At 37.7% G+C, this 25,946-nt stretch overlaps 1 protein-coding gene across 3 annotated transcripts in view; it reads left to right on the top strand.

The window, feature by feature from the left end:
• SH2D4A (SH2 domain containing 4A) overlaps positions 1–25,946 on the top strand; it is a 352,968-nt gene that overhangs the window by 295,570 nt on the left and 31,452 nt on the right. For all 3 annotated transcript variants that reach the window (XM_053703206.1, XM_053703207.1, XM_053703208.1), the window contains 2 exons: positions 5,740–5,944; positions 11,328–11,458. In XM_053703206.1, coding sequence (XP_053559181.1) covers positions 5,740–5,944; positions 11,328–11,458 — 336 coding nt within the window. The remainder of the gene's footprint in view (positions 1–5,739; positions 5,945–11,327; positions 11,459–25,946) is intronic.

Below are 25,946 nucleotides of genomic sequence, written 5' to 3' on the forward strand. Positions count from 1 at the left end.
TCAACCTGCGGCAGCTGTAGCCGCAGTTGCTGGAGCATCTACCTACTGATGCAACACTCTGTCTGAGCTTATTGAGGTGGAAACTCCCCTTGAGGATATTCAGAAGAGAATTAAAGCTCTGAGAATTGCTAACTCCTTTATCTGTGACGCAAATATGCAGATTATTCGCCTTAATGCTAAGGCTTCTGGCTTTCCGGTCCTAGCCCGCCAGGCTCTCTGGTTAAAGTCTTGGTCTGCAGATATGACTTCTAAATCCAGACTCCTTTCTCTTCCTTTCAAGGGCAAGATTTTATTCGGTCCAGGGCTGGACTCCATTATTTCTACGGTTACCGGAGGGTGCCTTCCTACCGCAGGATAAGAAGAATAGGCCTAAGGAACGGAAATTGTCTAATTTTCATTCCTTTCATTCTGACAAATCACGACGACAGTAATCCTCATCCAAGTCCGAGCAGCCCAAGAGTACTTGGAAGCCGGCTCAGTCCTGGAATAAGTGCAAACAGACTAAGAAGCCTGCCAAGAACAAATTGTCATGAAGGGGCAGCCACCGATCCAGGATCAAGTAGGGGGCAGTCTTTTTTTTTTTTCAGACGCTTGGTTCCAGGATGTACAGGATCCTTGGGTCCTGGAGGTTGTATTTCAAACCTTTTCGTGGTTCCAAAAAAGGAGGGAACTTTTCATCCAATTCTGGACCTAAAGTGCCTAAACAAGTTCCTGAGTGTTCCCTCTTTGAAGATGGAGACAATACGAACAATTTTTCCCCTGGGTCAGGAAGGACAGTTTATGACAACCATAGACTTAAAGGATGCATACTTTCACGTTCCGATACACAAGGAACATTTTCAGTTCCTGAGGTTTGCCTTTCTGGACCAGCACTTCCAGTTCATAGCTCCTCCATTTTGGCCTAGCTACTGCTCCAAGGATATTTACGCAGGTTCTGGGGGCTCTTCTAGCCGTTGCCAGAACACGAAGTATTGCAGTAGCGCCTTACCTGGACGATATCTTGGTACAGGCACCATATTTTCGTCTAGCAGAAGAACACAGTCTCTTCTTAGTCTTCTTCGATCACATGGATGGAAGATAAACTTTGAAAAGAGTTCTCTTACTCCAAGTACCAGGGTGAATTTCCTGGGGACAATAATAGACTTCATATTCATGAGAATATTTCTCACAGATCAGAGACGTTGCAAGCTAACTACTGCATGTCTTGCCCTCCAGGCCTCCTTGAGACCCTCAGTGGCCTAGTGTATGGACATCATTCCCTTTGCCAGATTCCATCTTAGACCCTTACAACTATGCATGCTGAGACAATGAAACGGCAACCATGCAGATCTTTCTCAACAAATTGTGCTGGACCAGTGTTTTTCAACCAGTATGCCTTGGCACACTAGTGTGCCGTGAGAGATCTTCAGGTGTGCCGCGGCAGACTGACAACAGTGTGAAATTTTTAAATTTTGCTTGTTTTTTATTCTGGGCCGTTTTTTTTATTTTGGGTGAGATGATGACTGAGGGTAACTGCAAAGCGGCCTCCCCGACCCGTGTTCACACTTGGAAGGAACCCCCACCCACCACAACATGTGCCTAGTGCTGGCTCTACAGGGAGTGCAGAATTATTAGGCAAATGAGTATTTTGACCACATCATCCTCTTTATGCATGTTGTCTTACTCCAAGCTGTATAGGCTCGAAAGCCTACTACCAATTAAGCATATTAGGTGATGTGCATCTCTGTAATGAGAAGGGGTGTGGTCTAATGACATCAACACCCTATATCAGGTGTGCATAATTATTAGGCAACTTCCTTTCATTTGGCAAAATGGGTCAAAAGAAGGACTTGACAGGCTTAGAAAAGTCAAAAATAGTGAGATATCTTGCAGAGGGATGCAGCACTCTTAAAATTGCAAAGATTCTGAAGCGTGATCATCGAACAATCAACCGTTTCATTCAAAATAGTCAACAGGGTCGCAAGAAGCGTGTGGAAAAACCAAGGCGCAAAATAACTGCCCATGAACTGAGAAAAGTCAAGCGTGCAGCTCCCAAGATGCCACTTGCCACCAGTTTGGCCATATTTCAGAGCTGCAACATCACTGGAGTGCCCAAAAGCACAAGGTGTGCAATACTCAGAGACATGGCCAAGGTAAGAAAGGCTGAAAGACGACCACCACTGAACAAGACACACAAGCTGAAACGTCAAGACTGGGCCAAGAAATATCTCAAGACTGATTTTTCTAAGGTTTTATGGACTGATGAAATGAGAGTGAGTCTTGATGGGCCAGATGGATGGGCCCGTGGCTGGATTGATAAAGGGCAGAGAGCTCCAGTCCGACTCAGACGACAGCAAGGTGGAGGTGGAGTACTGGTTTGGGCTGGTATCATCAAAGATGAGCTTGTGGGGCCTTTTCGGGTTGAGGATGGAGTCAAGCTCAACTCCCAGTCCTACTGCCAGTTTCTGGAAGACACCTTCTTCAAGCAGTGGTACAGGAAGAAGTCTGCATCCTTCAAGAAAAACATGATTTTCATGCAGGACAATGCTCCATCACACGCGTCCAAGTACTCCACAGCGTGGCTGGCAAGAAAGGGTATAAAAGAAGAAAATCTAATGACATGGCCTCCTTGTTCACCTGATCTGAACCCCATTGAGAACCTGTGGTCCATCATCAAATGTGAGATTTACAAGGAGGGAAAACAGTACACCTCTCTGAACAGTGTCTGGGAGGCTGTGGTTGCTGCTGCACGCAATGTTGATGGTGAACAGATCAAAACACTGACAGAATCCATGGATGGCAGGCTTTTGAGTGTCCTTGCTAAGAAAGGTGGCTATATTGGTCACTGATTTGTTTTTGTTTTGTTTTTGAATGTCAGAAATGTATATTTGCGAATGTTGAGATGTTATATTGGTTTCACTGGTAAAAATAAATAATTGTAATGGGTATATATTTGTTTTTTGTTAAGTTGCCTAATAATTATGCACAGTAATAGTCACCTGCACACACAGATATCCCCCTAAAATAGCTATAACTAAAAACAAACTAAAAACTACTTCCAAAACTATTCAGCTTTGATATTAATGAGTTTTTTGGGTTAATTGAGAACATGGTTGTTGTTCAATAATAAAATTAATCCTCAAAAATACAACTTGCCTAATAATTCTGCACTCCCTGTATACACGCAGCACCACGCAACACTTAGTTTGTAGGAGGCATGGCATGACAGCACAGTATAGTGTGTGTGTGTGTATATGTGTGTGTGTGTGTGTGTATATATATATATATATATATATATATATATATATATATATATACTGTATTAGGCTGCAATGTGTGATTTTGTAAAATTTTGTGATGGTGGTGTGCCGCAGGATTTTTTAATATAAAAAAGTGTGCCACAGCAAATAAAAGGTTGAAAATCACTGTGCTGGACAACCTGTCGAGAGACTCACTTTCTTGGTGGCTCTGTCCAGATCATCTGTCCCAAGGCATGTGCTTCTTGAGACCGTCCTGGGAGATTGTGACTACGGACGCAAGCCTTTCTGGCTGGGGAGCCGTTTGGGGTGCCAAGAAGCCACAAGGGCTGTGGACTCAGGAGGAGTCCTCCCTTTTGATCAATATATTGGAACTCTGTGCAATCTTCAATGCCTTGAAGGCTTGGCCCCTTCTGGGTTTGTCCCAGTTTCTCAGATTCCAATCAGAAAATAGAACCTCAGTTTCCTACATCAACTATCAGGGGGGAACGAGAAGTCCCTTGGCGATGAGAGAAGTATCTCAGATACTAGAGTGGGCAAAGATTCACAGATGTACGCTGTTAGCGATCCGCATTCCGGTTGTGGACAACTGGGAAGCGGACTTCCTCAGCAAGCAATCCTTTCACCCAGGGGAATGGTCTATCCACCCGATGTTTTTGCAGAGATATGCAGCGAGTGGGGGATGCCGGAGATAGATCTCATGGCATCCCGTCTCAATACCAACCTACCCAAGTACGGGTCAAGGGATCCTCAGGCGGAACTGATAGATGTCCTATCAGTACCATGGAGGTTCAGACTCATATATCTTTTCCTCCATTACCGCTTCTCCCTCGTGTGGTGGCTCGCATCAAGCAGGAGCGAGCATCAGTGATTCTGATTGCTCCATCATGGCCACGATGGACATGGTTTGCGGATTTGATGGGGATGTCCTCATCTCCTCAGTGGAGGTTACCTTGTCGCAGAGATCTGTTAATACAGGGTCCCTTCGTACATCAAAATCTAGATTCTCTGAAGCTGACTGCGTAGAGATTGTACACTTAGTCTTAGCCAAGAGTGTTTTCTGAGAGTGTTATCGATACTCTGATTCAAGCTCGTAAGCCAGTTACTCGTTGTATCTACCATAAAGTGTGGAGGTGTGAAAAGCGTGGCTTTTCCCGGCATAAGGTTAAGGTTGCCAGAATTTTATCTTTTCTCCAGGATGGATTGGAGAAGAGTCTATCTGCTATTTCCCTGAAGGGGCAGATATCGGCCCTGTCGGGGTTACTGCACAAGAGATTGGCTGAGCTTCCGGATGTGTAGTTATTTGTTAAGGTTCTGACTAGGATCAGACCTGTGTTTAGATCTGGGGCTCTGCCATGGAGCCTCAATCTTGTTCTTCATGTTTTGCAGCAGGCTCAATTTGAGCCTATGCATACTCTTGACATTAAATTGTTATCTTGGAAGGTTATTTTTTTGTTGGCTATTGCCTCTGCGTGCAGAGTTTCTGAGATTTCTGCTTTGCAATGTGCCCCCTTATCTTGTTTTCCATGCTGATAAGGCGGTTTTAAGTACTAAATTAGGGTTCATCTCTAAGGTGGTGTCGGATCGTATCATTAATCAAGAAATTGTTGTTCCTTCTTTGTGTCCTAATCCTTCTTCAGCGAAGGAACGCTTGCTTTACAATCTAGACGTGGTTCGTGCTTTGAAGCTCTATCTTCAGGCTACTAAAGAATTCAGACAATCTTCCTCTTTGTTTGTCATCTATACGGGAAAGCATAAGGGGCAGAAGGCTACTACGACTTCCCTATATGTCTGGTTGAGGAGTGTCATCCGCTTAGCTTATGAGACAGCGGGACAACAGCCTCCTGACAGGATAACAGATCATTCCACTAGAACAGTGGCTTCCAAGAAAGAAGCCTCTATGGATCAGATTTGTAAGGCGACTACCTTTCTAAATTTTACAAGTTTGATGTATTTGCTTCGGCTGAAGCAGCTTTCTGGAGAAAAGTAGCTGTGGTGCCCTCAGAATAGGGTCCGCCTCTTTTTTGTTTCCTCCCGTTATTCCTTCAGTGTCCTCTGGAGCTTGGGTATAGTTTTCCCAACAGTAAGAAATGAAGTTGTGGACTCTCCCTGCCTTATGGAAGGAAAACATAATTTATGCTTACCAGATAAATTACTTTCCTTCCTGGCAGGGAGAGTCCACAACCCTGCCCATAATTTATTTTTGTTGGGCGGCTCCCTTTTTATATTATTTCTTCTGGAACCTTTATACCCTGATGTTTCTCCTACTTTTCCTTGTTCCCTCGACAGAATGACTGGGGGGGGGGAGTGTGAGGGATATTTAAGCATTTGACTGGGGTGTCTTTGCCTTCTCCTGGTGGCCAGGTGATGTATTTCCCAACAGCAAGGAATGAAGTTGTGGACTGTCCCTGTCGGGGAGGAAAGGAATTTATCTGGTAAGCATAAATTTATGTTTTTATTGGTCTAAATTTGTGTTGTTTAATTTTATTCCCCCCCACCACAGTACGGAAATCAAAGGCAGCAGATGAACGGCGGCGTTCTATAGCTAAGCAAGCCAGGGATGATTACAAAAGGCTATCGATGCAGGCCATTGAAAGAGGCCAGGTAGCTGAACGGGCTAAAAATTTTGGAGAAGTAAAGAGGCCTCCTCTACCACCAAAACCAAATGTCTCTACTGCTGCGCCTGTAAATTACAGCAACCTAATCAGGTAGACATGGTCTTTGTGTTAGTTAAAGGGTAAAGAAACCCATTTTTTTTCTTTCATGATTCATTCATGCAACTTTTACGCTACTTTCCAGTTTACTGCTATTATCAAATTTGCTTCCTTATTTTGTTATCCTTTGTTGAAGGAGCACCAATGTGCTACTGTAAACTAACTGAACACATTGGGTGAGCCAGTGACAAGAGGAATATAATGTGCCATCACTAATAAACAGCTAGCCCCCAGTAGTACATTGCTGTTCCAGAACCTACCGAAGAATGCTTTTCAACAAACGATTCTAAGAAAGCAAAGTGTTGTTGTAATTAGATAATAGAAGATAACTGGAAAGTTCTTTAAAACAGCATGAAAGTTTTTAATTTAGATTTCACCATCCCTTTAAAAACGTGTTTTATGCTGGACAAAGAAAACAAATCTGTGGTAATGCACTCTAATAACACTCTGTTCTGTATTAAATGTCTATCATGCATGTGAAAAAGTACTAGTTATACATGTTACAGCTAAAGCTGTGTATATTGAATTTACAATTAACAGACGTTACATCTTTGTGTTCTATTATGGAATAGAAGCTCACTGGCTGATCAGGAAATCTCCCAGAGTTCTGTTGGTGAATAGCGATACACTTCATAACCATAGTAACAGAAAATGTTTGTGTTTTTTCTCTCTCTCAATATAAGAACATCCATTTTCCAAAAAAAATGGTAGGGCATTTTAAAATGTCCTCATATTATATGTCCCTTTAAGGGTAGAAAACAGAGGCCCTGAGCGCCATTTAGTCAGGTTGCATACGTTTCACCTTTTTTAGATTATCACTGTCATGAAAACCTCATGATTTAAGGTTGTGAGGAGTTATTTTTTTTCTGTGTTTATCCTTAAAAAAAACAGACACCTTCTTAATAATTTCTAAGTTTCACTTGATCAATTACTTAGAAACAGAGACCTGGTGCCTCAAGTCTGTTTATGAGGCAAAAGGTATCATCACAAGGTGAAAGAAAACAATGTTCTGCATTAAGACCGAGACTGAAGTCAATTGAAGTTGAAAAAATCGTGAGACATGCTTTAGTCACATGTATGTTATAGAATGAAAAATATGACAGACATGTCATGTTTGGTATCAAAATAATCCTCATGATGTCACAAGGGGATTACTTATATGTAAGTGACAGTCTTTCCTTGCCAACTCCCTTGGCACAGATATCTAAGCTAGTACAGTATTGGGTTTTGTTTTTAATCCTTTTTTTTTAAATCCTTTTAAAAACTGTTGCTTTATGTAATTGTTTAACTCTCTTTTATATATATATATGTGCACTGTGACTCCTTTTTGTTCATAATAATTGGTCCTTTATTAAAGTGATTGTAAAGTTGAGCCAAAGTTGCGCTATCTAGAAAGAAGCATGAGAAAAAGCTTGATGAATAAACAGTACTTGCATCCATCTTTATTCCCCCCCTTTTTTTTAGTTATATGAAAGTTATTACTGCTTTTCCATTGAAATCCAATTGTCTCGAATTCCACCTGGCTCGGTATAAATAAAAAATAATTTCGGAAGTTTTCGTTTTCATCCTATTGAAATCCAAGCCATTAGGCGACCACGATTGATCCCCCTTGATCGATAGCGCACATGCAAGTTAGTAAGCAGTAAGGCCAAGTAAATTCTCATTCCCGTGAGACCGCATGCATGTTGAGCTCACATGGGAATCCCACCTGACATCACTGCTTGTAATCGATCCTCAATCTTACAATATTGTAATTGCTCGTTAGTCAAGAGGGAACACAAACGCAGCTTTACAATGGCTTTAAAGTTTTGCCTTTGTCTAATATTTGAACCACATTACTGAAGAGACTGGTAATAACAGTACTTTGTTTTTAGATAGATTTTTGCTAAATTGTGTTTTGGGATTTTTAATATGTTTGTCTGGGTTTAAAAATATACCTCGAAGGGCGTGGAAATTATACCACTTAAAAAAGGTGGAAGTAAGTTTTTATGTAGGTGGGCCTAAGTGTTTATGTACGCCCCCTTAAAGTGGAATTTTTTTTTAATCTGCGTGTTTTATGGAATTTATGGTAAACGTTTAGTTTTTACTTTCAATATATCGTTTTGAATGTTTGTACAACATTCTAACATTCGTTTAAAGTAATAGTATTTCTAATGCTTTCTTTAATTGTAATATTCGATTCAAATTTTCTAATAATTTGATTCAAATTATGCAATATTTGAAAAATTTGAGTCAATATATTTGCAATAGTATTTCTAATGCTCTTTTTACATGTAATATTCAAATGATGTAATATGCGGAATAGAGACAGTCAAATTTATTATATATATATATTATGTATCAATTTACTAAATTCCCTACGACATGAACTATTGAACTTCTGAATAGTATTTGTGAAATCGAATGTTACATTTTGAAATTTTGAATGTGGACGTTCGATCTAATTATAAACCTTCAAATTTGAAAGTGACATTCGAAAACTGTAAATAGCATTCGATTATAAAATCGAATTTCTACAATAACATCGTTCTCACATTCAAATTTGAATATAAACACATTTGCCCATCCCTAGTGACCACCATCCAGTACAATCTTGGAACAAAATTAAAACTGCTTATAGCAGGAAATGCAGAGTATAAAATCAACAAAATAATGCATGGTAAACTTTACAGTACAATCTCATAAAATGTTTTTAAAACCATCATAGGTGTATTTATTACAAGGTACTTGTTATTTTGAAACTTCCTCATTCCCAAGATTTTTGTTATCCAAATGTAACCTAGTTTGTTTCTATTTTTATCTGTGCAAAGTGATAGAATCAAACACTAAACAAAAAAAGACACTTTTTATATCTGATATGATTAAAGAAATAGTTCAGTCAAAATTAAACTTTTATGATTCAGATAGAGCAGACAATTTTAAGCAACTTTCTATTTTACTCCTGTTATCAATTTCTCTTTGTTCTTTTGCTATCTTTATTTGAAAAGGCTGGAATGTAAAAGCTTAGGGACCGGCCCATTTTTTTGTTCAGCACCTGGGTAGCGCTTGCTGATTGGTGGCTACATTTAAACACCAATCAGCAAGAAAAAATGAACCGGCTCCTAAGGTTTACATTCTTGCTTTTTTAAATAAAGATACTAAGAGAATGAAGAAATATTATAGGAGTGAATAAGAAAGATGCTTGCTCTATCTAAATCATGAAAGTTTAATTTTGACTAGACTATCCCTTTAAAGCAAACACAAATAACTTAGAAAGCCTGACGAGCTACGAGTTGTGGAGAAGAACAACAAAATTGAGAAATACCTGGCAATGTATTAAAGGGTATAAAAAGTGTATACATGTTTTTCAGTTAAATAGTATGTGAAATACTTCATAAAAAAATGACAATTTTAGTTTAAAGTGAATGTCAATTTTGATGCTAAAGTGCCCGTTTTTAAAAATTTGATTAAAAACAGGGGCACTTTAATTCATCAAAATTTACATTTCACTCCTGTTGTGGAAAAAAAACAACTTACCTTTTAAACTTGACAGCAGCTCCAGCTTCCTCCGGTCGTTGCAAAGCCATTTCTGACGTCAGAAATGATGGATAGGTCATCCTCCAATCACGGCTTCCCCACCGGGGGAATCGGTGTCTGATTTAACGCTGTGATTGGAGGAATTTTCATTTTAGACCCAGGAAGAGGCTTTGCGACGGGTGGAGGAAGCTGGAGCGGTTATTAAGTTTAAAAAGTAAGTTATTTTTCACAACAGGAGTGAAATGTAAATTTTTATGAATTTAAGTGCCCCTGTTTTTAATCGAATTTTTAAAAACCAGGCACTTTAGCATCAAAATTGACATTCACATTAAGCATGCAAATGGATACCCCTTCTGTTTCTATAGCAGCTAAATATCCATACATAGAATTACATGCACTGAGCTAACCTTGTGCATTTTTGACTTTCAGGGAATCCAGAACAGCAGTTTATGGGAGGGAGGAATACTTTTAAGCATAGAAATTAACCTTAACATTTCCATTCATCTAGGTCTTAAAAGGGCATCTAAAAGAAGGCATTTTAAAATTATAACTTTTACCCTTTTTTTTATGAAACAGATATTCCTGTCCTGAGATATTTTTATTGTTTTTATTCTTATGAGGCATGCAATTGTCAACAAATAATGCAGTGGAAGTTCAGCCAGTGGGCTGTCAAACCTTAAAGGGACAGTCTACTTGAAAATTGTTATTGTTTAAAAATATAGATAATCACTTTATTACCCATTCCCCAGTTTTGAATAACCAACACTTATTATTAATAAAACTTTTTATCTCTGTATCTGAATGATACAGGCACAGCATTTCCCTAATGGGACTTCAGCCATAACTACCCTCAGGCGTCGCGGGGACTCGTTCCTAGCCTTCCCCTGAGGGACCCCGGTATTTCCTACCGCAATCCTCTGCGGTACTCAATACCTGCACTGGATGGGCTCTCTACCGGATATTGCTGCAGCTGCATCGACTTTGACATACCTGGTAAGCCAGTGGAGGGGTGCTGCATAAGGTAAGTGCCTTTACACAGCACACATACAGCCCAGAGGCTATTTGTAGGTATTCTGACACATGTACAGCATAGCCAGGGTACTTAACCTGCTCTCTTCATGAAACAATAAAATGAATCACTGGGAACAATTTAAAGGGGAGAACGTTTTTGGGTAAACTGTCCCTTTAATGTTTAGCTGGGTGGCCAGTTAAATCTTCCGGGTGGTGCACCCATTTAAAAGGTCCTGGGGAGAACATTGAAAAACTTTATCAATTTTAGGCAAAAAAAATATGTTTAACATGCTTAAAGGGCCACTAAACCCTAAAATGTTCTTTCATTATTCAGATAGAGAATACAAATTTAAACAACATTACAATTTACTTCTATTATTTATTTTGCTTTATTTTTTAAATATTGTAAGTTGAAGAAAAAGCAATGCACATGGGTGAGCCAATCATCCCAGGCTTCTATGTGCAGGAACCAATCAGCAGCTACTGAGCCTATCTAGATATGCTTTTCAGCAAAGAATATCAAGATAATAAAACAAATTAGATAAAAGAAGTAAATGAGAAAGTTGTTTAAAAATGCATTCTCTTTCTAAATCATGAAAGAGAAAAAAGGTGGGTTTCATGTCCCTTTAAATAGTGCTTTTTCAATGCATGATAGACTTTTTAGAGTTTGTATGTCCTTTTAATCCATGAATTTTCGTTTTGCCTTTCAATAACTAGTAATTCCTTCTGGGATATTTTATTACATGCTGTATATTTTCTTTTATTTATTATTACAGATTAATATATAAAATGCTAGCACAGAAATATTCTAATAATGGTGTTTCTTAAGACTTTTTTTGTGTTCTTACAGGAGACAAGGTGTCAGAAGAGTCAATTCTAGTTCAACACGGGAAAATATCATAAAATGGTTTAAAGAAGAGCAGCTGCCTTTAAGAGCGGGTTGTGATAAATCTGGCACCTACATTGCGCCATGGTTTCATGGTAAGTTTATGTAACATTCTATTGTTCAGCCCAAAATATGAAAATTAACCTCTAAATACCAGATCAGTGACTAAAGTCACTTCGGCATTTCCTTATAGGGCACTTAAGTCAAAACTAAACTTTTGTGATTGAGATAGAGCATGCAGTTTTAAGAGACTTTCTGATTTATTTCAATTATCAAATTGTGCAGTCTTTTTATATTCACACTTTTTAAGGCACCAGTTATTACTGAGCATGTCGTTTCTTAAGTTCACAATATATTTGTATATGCTTATATGATTGGCAGATGGCTGTCACATGATACAAGGGGCTGGCAAATTGAATAAAATTTTGACATTTGGCAGAATAAAAATCTACTGTTTTATTTAAAAAAAAGTGATATTGCAGTGTATTTGTATTATGCACTTGTTGGATGATAATGCAGTTCTACTTAATTGAATGGTTCTTAAATACTACCAATTTCTTTTAAGTTCACAATCGCCACAATCTTACACCTGTCTTCTATATGGAGTGCGTTTATTAAATGATAAATGTATATCCATGAATATATATCCATAGTTGGCAAGAAAAGCATCCATAATGAAACACTTTATTCTGATCTAATTTCACTGTCCCCAATATATTTTTGTGTGACCCATTTAATACTAGCAATCATATATACATGAATTTAGTTTCTAGACAGAAATGTATCCAAACAACTTTTAAATGTATCTAGGGTATTGGCATTCACTACCTTCTTTGGTAATGAGTTCCATCAATTTTATTGCTCTTACAGTGAAAAAATGTTTCCGTTGCAGGATTAAATCTCCTTTCCTCCAACCTTAAATTGTGACCGCTTGTCACAAACAATTTTCTTGGAATAAACAGAGCTGCTGCCATCTCTGTATATGGGCCTTGAATATATTTATATAAAGTAAGCATGTCAACTCTGAAGTGCCTTTTTTCTAAAGAAAACAGACCCAGTTTGGCTAGCCTCTCCTCATAGCTTAAATTCTCCATTCCCCTTATTAGCTTTGTGGCCCTTCTCTGAACTTTTTCTAGCTCTGCAATATCTTTTTTTACGATTGGTCCTCAGAACTGCACTCCATACTCAAGGTGAGGTCTTACCAGGGATTTATATAGTGACAGAATTGTGCTTTCCTCCCTTACAAAATGCAAGATAACAAGACAATGCAATAGCACTTAGTCTGAACTTCAAATGAATAGTAGATTTTGTTCTGACAATTTTAAAAGTTATATACATATCCAACCCCCCTGTACCATGTGACAGCCATCAGCCAATCACAAATGCATATATGTACCATGTGACAGCCATCAGCCATTCACAAATGCATTCATGCTTATTCTGTGAATTCTTGCACATGCTCAGTAGGAGTTGGTGACTCAAAAAATATAAATTAAAAAAGACTGTGCTTTTTTTAATGGAAGTAAATTGGAAAGTTGTTTACAATTGCATGCTCTATCTGAATAATGAAAGTTTAATTTTGACTTGAATGTCCTTTTAAGTTTTATGACTTTGTTTTACTGTCCTTCAGTAAGGATAACATATTGTTTTCAGGCCTCATCAGCATTGGATGGTAGAATTGATCTTTGTATACAGGACACTTAGGTTCGGTTATGTATATCGTTATCTGAAGAAGATTTAAACTACAATGTTGCCATACAGTTATTACACAAAGTGTCAGATTTGTTGTGACTTTAATGGCATGGATCACATTAGAAGCCAATTAGAATAGTTTACTGGCTTTATAGCTTTTTGGTCTATTTTTACAAATAGATATCTATAGGAAGACTGAACAGCATTTACTCCATCAATCTTCCTGGTTTTCAAAATCACAGGTGACTTTTGTGTAGTGTTGGCTATCAGAAAGCTGAATAAATGTTGCAGCAGTTTAGTCAAATCAATATGGTCATTACATGGAGACTTGAAAGAGTACATGCTACATTCTTCCTGTTGCAGAGTCTCATTATAGCTTCCCGAAGTTTGCTGTAGGAAGCCAGTTCTTCCAGTTTGTTTGTTTATCTTCCTTTTGGTTGGGCAGCAGCACCTAAGACCTTTACAGAGATTCTGATCATTGTTGTAGATGAATTAAATGGACATTGCATCCATGTTCCCACACACTGTCCCTTTAAAGTAGGAATTGAATCCAGATGTGTCCTTATTTGGATGATATTGTCCTAAGTTCGGGCTCAGAGATATAAGCTTGTAGGGACTGAATTACACTGCATTGTCTCTAAAGCCATAATTAAAGGGACACTCAAGTCAAAATGAAACTTTCATTATTCAGATAGATCATGTAATTTTAAACAACTTTCCAATTTACTTCCATTAACAAAATGTGCACAGTCTTTTTATTTTTAAACTTTGAGTCACCAGCTCTTACTGAGCATGTGCAAGAATTCACAGAACAAGCGTGTATGCAATTGTGATTGGCTGATGGCTGTCACATGGTACGTGTATGCATTTGTGATTGGCTGATGGCTGTCACATGGTAGAGGGGGAGTGGAAATAGACATAACTTTTAAAATTGTTAGAAAAAAATCTACTGCTCATTTGAAGTTCAGACTAAATACTATTGCATTGTCTTGATATCTTGCATTTGTTGATTATGCAAATGTACTGTGTTGACTGGTCCTTTAAAGGGACAATCTACTCCAGAATTTTTATTGTTGAAAAAGATAGATAATCCCTTTTATTACCCATTAGCCAGTTTTACATAATCAACATGATTATATTAATCCACTTTTTACCTCTATGATTACCTTGTATCTAAGCCTTTTCTGACAGCCCCCTGATCACATGACTTTTAATGTATTATCTATTGACTTGCATTTTATCCAATTAGTGCAGTGTCTGACACAATCCACGGGCATGAGCACAATGTTATCTATATGTCTCACATGAACTAGCACTTCCCTGTTGTGAAAAGCAAATACAAATGCATGTGATAAGAGGCTGTATTTAGTGCTTTAGAAACAGGCAGAAATTTAGAAGTTTTAATGTTATAAAGTATATTAATATAACAATGTTGGTTGTGCAAGGCTAGGGAATGGGTAGTAGAGGCGTTATCTATCTTTTTAAACAATAACAATTTGGGTGTTGACTGTCCCTTTAAGATACACTACAACTGGTGGACTGAAAACATCCAACCGAAGAAAAGTATTTTTGTTGGAGGAGCCACATTGTAATATATTTACCACATCTAACCATCTGGATTTGAGTGAGATAGCCAGCCAAAAAGACCAGAAAAAACAAAGGAGGCGCCTTATTGTGTAGTATTTAACATCAAAGTGTACACCTTCAACTTCAAAATCGAAAGTGGAAACTCACATGTAATAAAGCCCTTTCACGAGTGCTAAAAAAGCAGACCGGATCCTCAGAGTTGTCTGGCAGACTCCCCTCAGCAGATCCCGAGCTCTTGTCACAGTGATTCCTGTATCAGCATGTACGTTGGTGGAAGACGCAACAGGAGCATATGCATGGATTTCACAATACAAGTATTTATTAAAACAAAGCGACGCATGAACCTGAACACTGGACATGTTTGGAAATTGGTAGTGAGAGGCTGAAGAAACAGTGCTGAACACTGCGAAATGCGTTGTTTTGTTTAAAAAAATGCTTTTATTGTGAAATCTACTTTTAAATGCAAAGCAACAAGGAGCCATATTAGTGTGCAGATTGAGCGTGTATTGCAAGTGGTGAGTTAAGTGTTGTGCTCGAGCGCAATCCAAAATTAGCTATTAAATTTAGCATTTTTTAAGACCTAAAGTAAACTCTTATTAATGTAGCACAGAACTACAGGAAGAACTCCACTACTTGCGCACCATTGACTTAGTGCTCGATTGAGTTATGTCAAGAATTTTACTGTGCGTCCCTATAGAAGTCTATTATGTGAGGGATTTAGCTCACCTGTGCTATCCGACATGCAGATATTAGCATCCCCTAGACCAGTGTTTCATTTTCCTAGGTGCTATTGGCGCCCCAAAAATTAAACTTGGCACATACATTTTGAGGTACCAGACTCCTGCACATTGTAGTCTTTGTCTTCCCTCGTCGCCTGGGTAAATGCACCAGCCCGGCACTGACAGCTGCCCTAGGTGGTTGAAGGGTGGGTGGCAACTACATTTCGTGTTCAGCAGCTCCCAAAGATTTTCCTCTGGGCAGTGCTGACAGCTAAAGGATGTGCAGGAGGCAAGTAAGACCCTTATGCATCCGTCGGCATGCGCCCCCACACAGATTCTAGATGCATGACAGAGCAACACCCTCAAAGAACCCTACAAGCCGCTGCCAACGGATGCCCAAAACAAAAGAAAAACTCAGGAGCACTGCAGGTGAATGTGACCGCTCACTAATGCAGTCACTCCCACCAGCACTCAACCAGCAATATACTATTGGAATTTCACCTCACCGCTTCAGGCAGCCACACACACAGTCATTTAACCCTATGTGCCTTCAAAAAAATGAAAAAAAAAACAACAAAACTCTGCATCTGACTTTAACGATGTGTTAAACCTCTTTGCAGGAGTTAAAGGGACAGTGTTCTGTAAAATTGTATTTCCCATAATGTGTTTTCAATGACTTGTTATACCAGCTGCAGAGTATAGAATGTATGAGAAATTGCTTCTATCCGTTTATTTTCTTGTATATCAAATAGCTGTTTTTGTTATTTGAAACCACAACCCATTAAAATGGGTTAAGCTTTCTAACATTTGCTTATCTCTCTTACCTCCCACTACCTTTCTGCTGGCTTTGTTTACACAGCTTTTCTATAGGCTATACTTTTCAGTATAGGTAGGGACATCCCAAACCAAAATCAGCTATTTCAGATGCCTATTTAAAGGTAAATATGCTATTTGTAAACAATTCACCCCATCAGGTAAAATGGATCATTGGGAACAAATTCAAGGGGAGAACAATTTAGGTAAACTGTCCCTTTAAACACAAGCAATAGTGCAATGATAAAATGTAACACATCTAATCATTTTTGCTTGTGCTTTTATATCCCTTTTAAGCATTTTATTTTTCTATTAGACTGTCCCTTCATAGATTACCTATGTTCTTAATCTTTCTATATAACAGTAACATCCCGATAACCTTAATATTCGATATAACAATAATATCCCATGACAACAATAATAACAAAACACTTCCTTGTTGTCTTTCATGTTTTCAGCATATTACATCCCCAGTTTGGCCGATAACAAAGCAGCAGGAAGTTTGAAACGTTAACTGTAATGTTTGCTAAATAAAATGTGTTTACTTAGTTTCATCAGATTATTTTCTTGGAATAAAGATACCATTTTTGTGTTTTCAAAAAAGAATTCAAAGAAATTTTTTTTTTTTTTTGCTTTTTCAAAAGGTTTAGTGGTTTTGTTATCTAGATTAAGTTCACTTATCAAAGTGAAACAGCTGCTGGAGTGTTGATTTTTTTTAAAAAAAAATAAATATATCCATTGTCATAGTTTGCTGGGAGTTAGAGAATAAGAAAAAAAAGTAACTTTTTTGGTATTCAAAGCCTGAAAATTTAGCAATGTCTAATTCTCAAAACATTAAAAGCACCCTGCTGACTTCTCAAGACTAACTGTGCTACATATTTGTTTCTAATAAGGACTAGTAAATACAATCAATTTGCATACTCAACAAATGCATGATAAATAGACAATGCAATAGCACTTATTCTGAACTTTAAATGAGTAGAAGATTTTTTTTCCTGACAAATTTCAGTTATGTCTATTTCCACTCCCCCCCCCCCCCATATCATGTGACAACCATCAGCCAATCACAAATGCATATATGTATATTTTGTGAATTCTTGCACATGCTCAGTAGGGGCTGGTGACTCAAAAATTGTAAATATAAAAAGATTGTGCACATTTTGTTAATGAAGGTAAATTGGAAAGTTATTTGAAATGTCCTGCTCTTTCTGAATCAGGTTTAAAGGGACACTGAACCCAAATTTTTTCTTTTGTGATTCAGATAGAGCATGACATTTTAAGCAACTTTCTAATTTACTCCTATTATCAAAATTTCTTCATTCTCTTGGTATCTTTATTTGAAATGCAAGAATGTAAGTTTAGATGCCGGCCCATTTTTGGTGAACAACCTGGGTTGTCCTTGCTGATTGGTGGATAAATTCATCCACCAATAAAAAAGTGTTATCCAGAGTTATGAACCCAAAAAAAGCTTAGATGCATTCTTTTTTTTTAAAGATAGCAAGAGATTGAAGAAAAATTGATAATAGGAGTAAATTAGAAAGTTGCTTAAAATTGCATGCTCTATCTGAATCATAAAAGAAAAAAATTTGGGTTCAGTTTCCCTTTAATGGTTTTATGCTATTTTTTTTAGCAACAAACAAAATAATCTTGTAATTAACAAGGTGTTTACTGTCCCTTTAATGCTACGTGATCCCTTAAAAATGTATTTTTGACTTTCATGTAGCTATGACAATATAATTAAAAATTAAAATATTAATCCCAATAAAATGTTTCATTTTGCTCAATTTTCTTGTAATATAAGCAAATTGTGGTATGTTTTTCCCGCTGTTTTCAATGCAATCTCTTTACATTTGTCTTTAATTGGTCGCAGCAAAGATTCTGCAAACAGACTGATCATTTTAAATGCCATATCTTTAGCAATCCAGTATTTAATGGCTGATATATTATGCATATATGAAACAGACTTCAATGTCACTTGAAGTTAATGATGCTGTTCTCTTCTTTATTTCTTTTTCTGCATGTAACTTGCTTTGCTTTTGATTGGTTTTGTCTCTAGGCCCTATGCAGATGGCATTTGGGAGTGTACATCATATTTGTCATTGTTCTAACCAGTTTAACGAAGTGTGTTAAAAAAAAAATAATAATACAGGTAAAAGCCACCCAAGAGACTGTGTATTAGTTCACTAAAATTAGCATTTCCAACACTGACACCTAGTGGAAGCTTAAGTTATTTCTACTCATTTAAAAATAAAATGTGAAGCAAACTCACATATACATAACTAGTCAATAAGCCTGCCCAGAGAGCAGTCTAATTTATTTTTTAAACTACAGATGTAGAAACAACCTATTTTGTAACTCTTCTTTTATATAAATATTTAAGCTACAGGTGTAGCAATACTATAATTTTAATGGACTACTATCTTAAATATATTATTAACCCCTAAACACCCACATCGCAATAAACCTAATTACCCTATTAACCCCTAAACCGCAAAAACCCCACATCACAATACACCTAATTACCCTATTAACCCCTAAACCGCAATACCCACACATTGCAATAAACCTAATTACCCTAGTAACCCCTAAACCGCAAAACTCCCACATCGCAATAAACCTTATTACCATATTAACCCCTAAACAGCAAAACCCCCACATCACAATAAACCTAATTACCCTATTAACCCCTAAACCGCAATACCCACGTATTGCAATAAACCTAATTACCCTAGTAACCTCTAAACTGCAAACCCCCCACATCGCAATTAACCTTATTACCCTATTAACCCCTAAACTGCAAAACCCCCACATCACAATACACCTAATTACCCTTTTAACCCCTAAACCACAATACCCACACATTGCAATAAACCTAATTACACTAGTAACCCCTAAACCGCAAAACCCCCACATCGCAATAAACCTTATTACCCTATTAACCCCTAAACTGCAAAACCCCCCACATTGCAATACACCTAATTACCCTATTAACCCCAAAACCCCTACAACGCAATAAACCTATTTAACTTATTAACCCTTTAAACCGCCAAAACCCACAACGCAAATAACTCTAAGTACACTAACCTAACACCCCCTAACCTAACACCCCATTAAATAAACCCAAATTACCTAAACTAATACATTCTAAAGTTACAAAAAAAAAAAAAAAAAAATAAGTTTACAAAAAAAAAGGCTAATATTACAGAAAATAAAATAAATCAAATTATCAAATTTAACAAAATTAAATCTAATCCCTATGAAAATAAAAAAGACCCCCCCCCAATATAAAAACACCCCCTACTCTAAGAATAAACTACCAGTAGCCCTTAAAGGGGCTTTTTGCAGGGCATTGCCCCAAGATAATCAGCTCTTTTACAAAAAATATACAAAAAATATAAGTCCCATCTAACATTAAACCCCCCCCACCCCCCAAAATAAAAGAACCTAACACTAAAAAACTACCCATTGCCCTGAAAAGGGCATTTGTTTGGGCATGTAGCTCTTTTATTGCCCATCCGTAATCTAAATAAAACAAACCCCCCCAAAAAAAACCCTTAAAAAATCCTAAGTCTAACCCCCAGGTTTGTACTCATGGTTCCTGAAGTCCGGTGGAGAAGGTCCTGTTCCAGGCGGTGAAGTCTTCTTCCAAGCGCAACCTCTTCTTCTTCCAGGAACATCGTGCGTGGAGTGGTGCTGAAGACTGAAGACCACAGAGCTATAGACCGGTGACCCTGTAACTGCAGACCATCTACCGCGGAGCCATGGAGCGTGAAGGATCCTCTTCGTACGATCTCCGCCGTACACTGAATAGTGAATTCAAGGTACGCGATTAAAGATGGCATCCCTTGAATTCCTATTGGCTGATTTAATTCTTCTAATTCAAATCATCCAATAGGATGAGAGATACTCAAATCCTATTGGCTGTTCAAATCAGCCAATAGGATGAGAGCAAGTGAAATTGTATTGGCTTTTCAAATCAGCCAATAGAATTTCACTTGCTCTCATCCTATTGGCTGATTTGAATTGGAAGAATCAAATCAGCCAATAGGAATTCAAGGGACGCCATCTTTAATCGCGTACCTTGAATTCACTATTCAGTGTACGGCGGAGATCGTACGAAGAGGATCCTTCACGGTCCATGGCTCGACGGTCTGCAGTTACAGGGTCACCGGTCTATAGCTCCGCGGTCTTCAGTCTTCAGCACCGCTCCGCGCACGATGTTCCTGGAAGAAGAAGAGGTTGCACTTGGAAGAAGACTTCACCGCCTGGAACAGGACCTTCTCCGCCGGACTTCAGGAACCGTGAGTACCAACCTGGGGATTAGATTTAGGATTTTTTAAGGGTTTTTTTGGGGGGGTGTTTCATTTAGATTACGGATGGGCAGTAAAAGAGCTAAATGCCCAAACAAATGCCCTTTTCAGGGCAATGGGTAGTTTTTTAGTGTTAGGTTCTTTTATTTTGGGGGGTGGGGGGGTTTAATATTAGGTGGGACTTTGTATATTTTTTGTAAAAGAGCTGATTATCTTTAATCGCGTACCTTGAATTCACTATTCAGTGTATGGTGGAGATCGTACGAAGAGGATCCTCCACGCTCCATGGTCGCTGGTCTTCTGCTCTGCGGTCTTCAGTCTTTAGCTCCGATCCGCTCAGGATGTTCCTGGAAGAAGAAGAGGTTGCGCTTTGAAGAAGACTTCACCGCCTGGAACAGGACCTTCTCCGCCGGACTTCAGGAACCGTGAGTACCAACCTGGGGGTTAGACTTAGGATTTTTTAAGGGTTTTTTGGGGGGGATTTGTTTTATTCAGATTAGGGATGGGCAGTAAAAGAGCTAAATGCCCTTTTAAGGGCAATGCCCAAACAAATGCCCTTTTCAGGGCAATGGGTAGTTTAGGTTTTTTAGTGTTAGGTTCTTTTATTTTGGGGTGTGGGGGGTTTAATGTTAGGTGGGACTTTGTATATTTTTTGTAAAAGAGCTGATTATCTTGGGGCAATGCCCTGCAAAAAGCCCTTTTAAGGGCTACTACTGGTAGTTTATTCTTAGAGTAGGGGGTGTTTTTATTCTGGGGGGTCTTTTTTATTTTCATAGGGATTAGATTTAATTTTGTTAAATTTGGTCATTTGATTTTAAATTTTTTATAATGTTAGCCTTTTTTTTATTTTTTTCTAACTTATTTTTTTTTAAACTTTGGAATGTATTAATTTAGGTAATTTGGGTTTATTTAATGGGGTGTTAGGTTAGGGGTTGTTAGGTTAGGGTACTTAGTTATTTAGATAGTTATTTGCGTTTTGGTTTTTGGTTTAAAGGGTTAATAAGTTAATTAGGTTTACTGCGATGTGGGAGTTTTGCGGTTTAGGGGTTAATAGGGTAAATAGGTTTATTGCAATGTGGGGGTTTTGCGGTTTAAGAGTTAATAGGGAAAATAGGTTTATTGCGATGTAGAGGTTTTTGCGGTTTAGGGTTAAAAGGGAAATTATGTATATAGCAATGTGGGGGTTTTGCTGTTTAGGAGTTAATACTTTGTGTAGGATTTTTTGTTGTTATATTTCGTATGGGCGGTGTTTTTTTTTTTTTTTTTAAATACTTGATGCAGGCGTTTTTTGTTTTTTTTAATACTTGATGCAGGCGGTTATTTTTTTTAAAAAAATAATTTAATGTGGGCGATTAGTTGTTGCTTTTGTAATGCTCCGTTTGCCTTCGCTGCATCATGGTGGATTCCGAAAATGGCAGGGTGGTGAAAGAATCCACCTTCGGTGAATTCTTTTGTCCTCGCACTGCCAACATTCCATTGAGGATGCGTGTGCAACTGCAAACGGACATTACAAACGCAATTATAGTAGAGATACTGTCCATTCACTAGTACAGAACCAACCTCACCATTTTCTCCAAATCCAGTGTTTTTATACACATAATATAGCTGTATAAAATAATATGAATAATAAGTAATTCTTTACATTTTAAGATTCTTGTTCACACTTTAACCCTTTGAGTGCTAAGCACTTTCCCACCTGGGTGCTAAGATTTTTTTAAAGGTTTTTTTATTTTTTGAATAATTTTTTTTAAACTTTTTTAACTTTTTTTTTTTCAGACCCCCAACACTTACACTATTGGAAAGGTTAGGAGATTACCTTTCCAATGGTGGGTCTTGGGGTCTTTAGCTGCTTAGATGCCTGAGATACAGGCTTCTAAGCAGCATGCCCCCTGCTCCTATACTTAACATTGTTAAGTATAAATAAAGTTGCGCGGTGACGTCATCACGTTATTGCGCGTGACGTCACCGCGCAAAACGGTAAGCCCGGCGATGCCTGTCACTCTACAGGTACGATCGTCGGGGTAGGAGCCCCCAGGTCTCCCTCAAAATGGGAGAGTGCTAGTGACGGCTCTGAGCCGTCATTAGCACCAGAGTTGGAAACTCTGTGACGGCTCAGAGCCGTCATTAGCACTCAAAGGGTTAATGGTAAAGTAGTTTAATTAAAGGAACCCTAAACACCTTGTAATTACAATACATTTTTGTTGTGCTGTTTAATAGCATATTAGCCAAGTCTTAACTTTTTAAAAACAAGTGCATTGTTTTGCAGTTATTAGCTGTTAAATCCAATTAGGGAAAGCTATGTAGCAGGGGTAGCCTTAAGAAGGCAGCAGTGTGCTTTTTCAGTTCTAAGAATTGGAAAAGCCACCATTTTCAGAACTAAATTTCATTTAAAGAGGCAAAATACTTTCTATTTAAAGGAAGATGTAAGTCGAAATCTGGTAATTCAGATAGATCTTGCAAATAACAAAAAAACTGACTTCTTTTGGTTTATTGAAAAGTAGCTTTCTAAGAGAGCATACTGCGTTAGTTTCAGACGTATGCATGTGTCTTGAGACAGTGTTTTTCAATCGCGGTCATCAAGTACCCCCCAACAGGCCAGGTTTTCATTATAGCTGAACTAGAGCAGAGGTGAGAGCAGGTTAGTAACCATGGTTACTAATCAGCTGATTATTTCACCTCTAATTTAGCTATAATGAAAACATCGCCTGTTGGGGAGTACTTGACGACCGCGATTGAGAAACACTGGCCTTGAACACTATGTATAACATTGTTACATTCATTGTTGACTGAGTTCATATAGTTCTTAAGACACATGTACACTCCAGAGTCTACCTAGATATTCTGTCATGAAAAGGAGCTGTTTCAACAAAGGATACTATGGAAAGAATTCAATTTGATAATTTAATAAAATTTAAAAAAAATAGTATCCTCTATCTAAAGAGGGAAGCGCCAGTTGTTTCATGAAAGCCAAGCGGTTAGGACGCTGTATTCTGTCCTTCGCTAAAGCCCAGCAAAATTCGAACGGAATTCAATGCCCTAACGGCGTTATAAGGTTAATTTTAACTTCAATGTCCAGGAGTTTGGGGGGGGGTTGTGTTTTTTTATTTTTTTCCCTATTAGTTGTTTGTGTAAAATACACAGATAAGACAAATACACAGATTCACAGACAGAATACATAGATGCATTTTCTCCACATAATGTCATAAATATATCCTCCAAGGCACAATTAACTTCACAGCACATCGGATCAGTACAGATTTTTTTTCTATAATCTACATGTCCCTGTTTACGCTTATGTTGTATGGCGCTATTGATTTTATTTGTCTGTTAGCAGCATGTTTGTGATTACATAGCTGCAAGCCTCTCAGCATACACAATGGACTGACAGAATCCAGTAAATAGATTATTTTTTTTAGCTGAACTAAATTATAAGCTATATATTATAGCTATTTTACATTAACTACAGTGAACAATAAAGTTTATTGACAAGTGCATCATTTAAGCTTCTCTGAAAAGTTCTAATTTTACCAGCCATTATCGTTATTTTTGTGCATGGTTCTTGTAAATGGAGGTTTTTGTTTGGTAGCATAGAAAATGTATTTTTTTTATTTTTATCTCTCACAAGAATTACAGTGGCCTTTGGCAAATTCCTTTCAGATGAATCAGTCAACGTAGTGACATTATTCAAATGGGACATTGTTCATCCGCATGTTTGCTAAAACTGCGTGACCAGAAATTATGTGCCGTCAAATTTTGTCCAAACTCATATTTGTGTACACTGTACTGCAAAATGTTTTTATTTTAACTTGGTTCAGTGTACTAAATTACAAATCACTCATTTACCTTTATTTTGTCATTTATTCAAAAATAGCCTTTGTTTGTTAAAACTACCACCTATACTGAAATTTTCCAATACTCTAGACTTGGCTGTAGAAAAGCTATGTAATCAAGAGGCATAAGGATAAATCAACCTTTGGTGACATCAGAGCACAGCCCAGTTGAAAGGTTGTTCATGGAACTTAATGATCAGCTGCTTGCCTGAGTATATATCACCATTAAAGGAGCATTCACTGTTGTAATACAACATTTTCCTGTTGTCTTGAAATAAATAAACTTATTAGTTGAGTGTGAAACAGTTGTGATACATTTGCAGCTGCTGTTTTTTACAAACTTCACCTATCACTTACTTTATTTGGAATTCCCAATTAGTACTTTTTACTGGAATAGACACTGTTCTTTGGGGAAAATGTATCAAGCTGTATTTTCCGCTTCTAAGACCTTGCAGTTCCTTAATTCTCTTCACTACCTCAGAGGTAGTGGTGATAAAACAGAACACCCGCTGCTCTCAAGCGATTTGTTGTGCGAGAACAGGGAAAGCTCTCTTGTGCAATCTTAAAGGACCGCTCAGTGCAGTAGAATTGCATAATTAACAAGTACTTAATTAAAAGACAATACAATAACACCTACTCTGTCAAAAAAAAAAAGAATTTACTTCTTATTTGAAATTCAAATTGATTTTTTCTCCCATTTTCCGGCCCACTGTATCATGTGACAGACATCAGCCAATCACAGACTAGTATACGTTTACCCCTTGAGCTTGTGCACTTGCTTAGTAGGATCTTTTCCCCCAGAAAGTGTGAATATAAAAAGACGATGCATGATAATTGAAGTAAATTGGAAAGTGTTTTAAAACTGCATGCTCTTTCTGAATCATAAAAGTTTATTTTGACTTGAGTGTCCCTTTAAATTTCACCAAGCTGCATCACAAGTGACTTTTGTGGTTTTCTACTTGTCTACCTGCTTATTATTTTAGCTAAAGTTCTATTGTTTTTTTATCTTATTTTCCCTGAGGCCAATTAGGGACAGACATGTTGCAGGGTTAGGAATGTAAAGGCAAGTGCACTTCCAATCCTTAGAATTGGGAGACTTGATATTTTAAAAGCAAATTTACAAGAAATTAATAAATAAATAATGAAACTGTATTGTAAATTGTTTTATTATGCATAATTAAACATTATATATTACAATCCCAAAGGGTTGACTATCCTTTTGATGAATTTGAGTTATTGCCCACATGTATAATCAGTTATAACTTGAACAGTAAATGTCCACTAACTTTTTTCTAATATGATTTAGGGCATAATAATATTAAAACTAGTCTTTGTATTAAACACATGGTTAATGTCCAGTCAAGAGCCACAATACATTGAGACTCTTCAGCTACAGAAGATGTGGGCAGACATGGCTACCAATTTCCAGCTCAGCAGTGGGAGATTATATCCCTTTAATTTCTATCCTAAGATGGTGAGAGTCCATGAGCCATCACATGTGTAATTAAACTTCAGTCCACTAGGAGGAGGTAAAAGACCCAACATACCAGAGGCTTTAATCCCTCCAGATCTCCTGACCTACTCAGTCATTTTTTTGCCTCCAGCAAGGAGTGAGGTGTATTCTGAAGTGTT

Source organism: Bombina bombina, chromosome 2 (genome assembly GCF_027579735.1).
Source record: "Bombina bombina isolate aBomBom1 chromosome 2, aBomBom1.pri, whole genome shotgun sequence".
NCBI lineage: Eukaryota > Metazoa > Chordata > Amphibia > Anura > Bombinatoridae > Bombina > Bombina bombina.